Here is a 4,818-nt window from a genome sequence, read left to right as displayed (position 1 = left end):
ATTTGAGCATGCCTCCCCTCCACCCCCACCTCTAGGCTTCATGTTTCCAAAGCTCAGGTAAATGAGCATCTGGCTCTTATTTGTTCGATGAATGACTGTCCCTGTTTCTCATAGGCACCCAAGACACCATCTGTGCCATATTCAAGGGCAGGCCACAATCAGGGAATGGGATGAGGGCAGGAACACGGAATGTCCTGCAAACTGTTAAGTGTCCAAGTGAACGAATGAAGGAAGAATATATTTTAATTACAGATATATTTGTCTTTGTAGATGACAGTTTTGAACACTTAGAAGCAGGAACGGATAGTGTCATTATTTCTATGTTTTTTTGTAGCATAGCACCTGACACACAGGAGTGGTTTAAAGCTTATTTTACAGTTAAAATAATTATCTTTCGTTGGTTCTTAAATTTTAATTCATTTGAATTTAAGGAATGAAAAAAATAGAATGAAATACAATAAAAATTATCAAACTTCTGACCAAAGCAAGCTGTGGGCGTCTGTGACTGAATCCCAGGACTTGGGAAGTAGAGGGAGAGGGACCATGAGCTCCTGAAAAGCCTGAAACTCTGTCAGCTTGATCTTAGAAAGCATCAGCAGTGACACGGTTCATTCCAACTTAAGCTGAGTTACCCAGTACTCTCCTGGCTTCTAGTGGCAGTGACAAGGTTTTCAGTGAGTATAGAGCAGAGCATTCAATCCTGAAGTACACCAAGTGTGTGCATGTAGCCCGTGTCTGGAAGAACAATTTACTTATAGCCTGTTCTATGAAAGCTGATTCACTACTTCATGAATTCATGAAATATAGGCTCAGAAAACCCTTCTTCTGTCTACCTTTGAAAGCTCACAGTGTGTCAGGTCCCAAGGGACAATTTTCCTAGAAGCCATCAGAAAGTCTTTGTCCAGTTCAGAAGGTATTTCAAGAGTGTCTTTTATTTCACTCTCTAGAAAACTTAAATAATATTATGTTATATATAAGACAGAGGGTTTACTTAAAAGCAATCTACTCTCCCCCTTTTTAATGCCTTTTGTCTGAAGTTAGACTACACAGCCTCTAACTGTAAATTTGAGGAGTTTACATTATCTGTCAAACTTGGCCATTGGGCAATTGCAAGAGAGATGTGAGCGTCAACACCAATTCAAAAGTTGTGTTGGCAAAGAGTATAAAGGTGGAATCAGCATATCCTTGTATGAACCTTGCCTCAAATGACCCACTGTAACACTTCAAGTATCTCATTGGACAGTTGCCTCAAATGACCCACTGTAACACTTCAATTATCTCATTGGACATTTGCTTGTATGTCACTGGCAGACATACAAGGGAATGAATTACTTGCGCAATGATACCACAATAAAGAACTATCCAGCAATGGTGATGGGTCAAGTAGGGGTGTGGAAAAGATATGCCTCTTAAGGGCCCTAAAATTTGACAAGCCTGACACCTAAAGTTAAAATCATGTGAAAAAATCAATGTAAAGTCCTGCCCTTAAAGTGAGTGAAATATCAGAACACGTACATGTGTGTGGAATCCACTGACATAGAAATTTGTTTGATGAATAGATTAATGTCTTCATAGTGTGTCCTGAATTGCTACCCTACTTTTGGGCACAGACACATCCTGAAGAAGCTCCTCCCATCTCCCATAGCCACCAATCAGGATATATCTAGAGATGTCATATATGCAGGAGATCAAAAACAAGGTATGCTGCAAATATTCTCCACAGTATATCCCATCATCATACACTGGATGTCTCACCTCGCTCCTCCTGAGAAGGGCAGGAATGAGTGGCTGTGTCGGGGAGCATCTGGTGCAAACCTGAAAGGGTCAAACACCTGCAGGGAGACAGCACCTTAGTCAGGACAGGTAGAGGTCAATTGCAACCCACAAGGGGACAATATGCCCAGAGGTGGGAACAATAGGAGGTATTGGTCTTGAGAACAACTCCTCTGCCCTCCTTGGGGGCTTCCTACCTCTGGGTTTGGCCACACCTTCGGGTTGTGGTGGAGACCATAAATGGAGAGTGTGACTTGGAGACCTGTGGGGCAGATAGGAATATGAGAGAGGATGGGTTACACCCAGGGGTAACTCTTTGGTTCCTGAGACAGCAAGGGATGATATTCCTGCACAAGAGATTTGAGTGATATAGAACATCACTCTCAGTACATGTGCATGAGTTGGTAAAGAATTTGAGGCACAAGTGAGGAGTATAAAAAATGGAGTTAAAGAGAGTGAAGCAAGAAAGATGAACTTGAGTTTTAGGAGTAAATAAAATTAGAACTATAATTTGATGAAGGCTTTCCACTAAAGATGTATATTAAGTCCCCACAGTGAGTTGATTTATTCTGGTTTTTCTGGTAAGTTACTAAAGTTTTAGAGAGGAGTTACATATCACCAAAGCAGGATGTGGCAGTTCTAGGGTTTTGACATAATGAGCTGTGAGACAAAGGTTGTTTTCCTGACATTGCAGGGGTCTGCTGATCTTTGCATCAAGTTGAGCGCTTCTCAGAGTTTGGACCACATTTGACTCACCACATGGGATTCATTGATCTCTTTCACTTGATTTTTCTCATAAAAGAAACCCATCTTCCTAGAACCTGTCTGATTCTGTATCTATCCTACACATCCCAGTGAATAGTATTTGAGAAAAAAAGTTATAATACCATATTCAAAGGTTTCTTTGTGAAGAATTTTCACATACACACACGATGTGTATGTGCTCACACATACACAGATACACAGACACACATGCTCACACACACACACACACACACACACACACACACACACACACTACTTTGTAAAGAAAGGAAGCTTATTTAGCTCACAGATTTGGAGCTGAAAGTTGAGGCAGTTCCCTCCCTTTGGTTGCATCATATCATGGGGAGGACAGGTGTATATTTCTTAGTGGTCTCTCTCCTTCTCTTTCTAAAGCCACTGTATAGAACAATGTGAGATCAACCCTAATCTAATTGATTCACTACCCAGTGGCTCTACTTCTAAACATAGTCAAGCTAAGTTTATCCATCTCCAGTTGGGGTAAGTAGCTCAGTCCTAGAGCACTTGCTTAGCAAACAGCAGGCCTTCTGTACAATTTCCAGCACTACCAAGATTAACATAAGGTAACAAAAACTTCCACCCTCCCAACCCTAATTACGTGGGACTCTGGCAATTACATAGGTGTATGAGTGTGGCAGGGAACATATACCAAGCCACAGGAAAAGGTCAGGAGAAAACAACTTGGGGCTTCACTTCTAACATGCTAGAGACAAAGAAATCAGTCATCAGGGAGTGAGGAAACTCTGCTCATTATTTCACAAACATCTATTTTTGTTTAAATTTGCCTTATTTGCTCTTTTATTTAAGTTACTCTCTCTCTCTCTCTCTCTCTCTCTCTCTTTCTCTCTCTCTCTCTCCCTCTCCCTCTCCCTCTTCCTCTCCCTCTCCCTGTGTGTCTCCCTCTCTCTCTCCCTCTCCCTCTCTCTCTCGCCCGCCCTCTGTATTCTGTGCATGTATAAAGTAAAACATCAGTGAAATTAGCTTAAAAAACCCTATTAACAATTTGGGTTACAAATTAGGGCTGCTAGTTGGGCATGAGATCATCTTCTCTGTGTTTGATAACATAAGTAGATTGTATCTTCAGCAATAAGGTCTTGCCATCAGGTTATAGAGTGTAACCAATAATTTGAACTTGGCAGGAGTCTAGAGTCACATCGTATTTGCTGGTCTATCTATAAATAGTAGTTCTTTATAAAAAATATCTACATAGTATATCAAATGTAGAGGATAATAAAAAGATGTGACTACTGGGGATTGAAAGAAAGACCTAAGCTCGATCTCAAAACCCATGGAAAAAAACTGTGTGTGGTGGCACCTGCTTGTTATCCCCCGGCTTGTGATATGGGGACCGGCCAGTTCCTACCAATCACTGGCCAGCCTAGCCTAACAGGTGAATTACAGGCCAGTGCAAGACTCCTGGACAGTGCCTGTGGAATGATGTTGAGCTCTGGTTCCCACTTGTATGTACAAACATATGCCTGTGTTTCCATCGCCAACCTGAAAACACACATGTGACAGTGAGGACATCTGAAGAATAGGTGTAGCTACGAATTATATGGTGTTGGCATCTGGAATTTAGTTTGTTTTATAAAAATTGAAGAATGTCACTGTTCCTAAACTCCAATGGATGCATCATAAGACCATAAATTCAAAAGAAGGAATGTTCGCTGATAAAAGAAGAGATGTGTGCAATGTTATTCATGCAAAGCAGCAGAACTGGAGATAATTTAACTGTATAGGAGGTCAGTTAAGCTTATTATTGTACTTTATAAGAAAAAGCATTTTTTTTCTTTTGTTAAAAAGGAGATGGGCACTCAGAGGGATTCAGAACTGTTGAGGGACACAGACCACTGACCATTCATTATCTCTGGAATGAAAGGCCTAGGAAATACATACCTTTGGGTAAAGAGCGGCCATCAGGGAAGCTAACAGATGTACTAAGTTCTCTGCCAATGCCTGGGACAGGTGGGTAGAGCCTTAGGGCCTCCTTGATGCACATGGTAGTATAGGGAATCTGGTCCAGGTGATCCCTGAAATAAAGTCCATCCTCCTGAAGGTCAAGTAGACTGGAGATCTGGAGATCCTCCTTACCCAAAGAATAAGGGCATTTCTACTTCTTGAACTCTTACCAGGTGATGGAGGATCCATCCCCCAGGAGGCTCTGCACTTCCTCTCTGCATCTCTTTTGGTGCTTAGGGTGGGTGGCCAGAGCATAGAAGATCCAGGAGACTCCACTGGCTGTGGTGTCATGGCCCTCAAACA

At 41.8% G+C, this 4,818-nt stretch overlaps 2 protein-coding genes across 3 annotated transcripts in view; one reads left to right on the top strand and one right to left on the bottom strand.

The window, feature by feature from the left end:
* The window catches only part of LOC116096436 (cytochrome P450 4B1), a 155,022-nt gene that overhangs the window by 25,484 nt on the left and 124,720 nt on the right, over positions 1 to 4,818 (top strand). Inside the window, exon 2 of one of the 2 annotated variants that reach the window (XM_031378241.1) lies at positions 53 to 57. The exons of the other annotated variant lie outside the window; for it this stretch is intronic. Within the exon in view, the coding sequence (XP_031234101.1) occupies positions 53 to 57 (5 nt within the window). The remainder of the gene's footprint in view (positions 1 to 52; positions 58 to 4,818) is intronic. 2 annotated transcript variants of the gene reach the window in all.
* Positions 1,752 to 4,816, bottom strand: LOC116095228 (cytochrome P450 4A10-like; the record flags this gene model as incomplete). The annotated part of the gene is made up of 4 exons (XM_031376732.1): positions 1,752 to 1,832; positions 1,971 to 2,035; positions 4,453 to 4,586; positions 4,686 to 4,816. Coding segments are annotated over 4 exons (411 nt in total), but the record flags the coding sequence as incomplete, so codon positions are not given.

This window comes from Mastomys coucha, unplaced genomic scaffold, assembly GCF_008632895.1.
Source record: "Mastomys coucha isolate ucsf_1 unplaced genomic scaffold, UCSF_Mcou_1 pScaffold18, whole genome shotgun sequence".
NCBI classification, from domain to species: Eukaryota; Metazoa; Chordata; class Mammalia; order Rodentia; family Muridae; genus Mastomys; species Mastomys coucha.
This window is presented reverse-complemented; position numbering and strand designations above follow the sequence as displayed.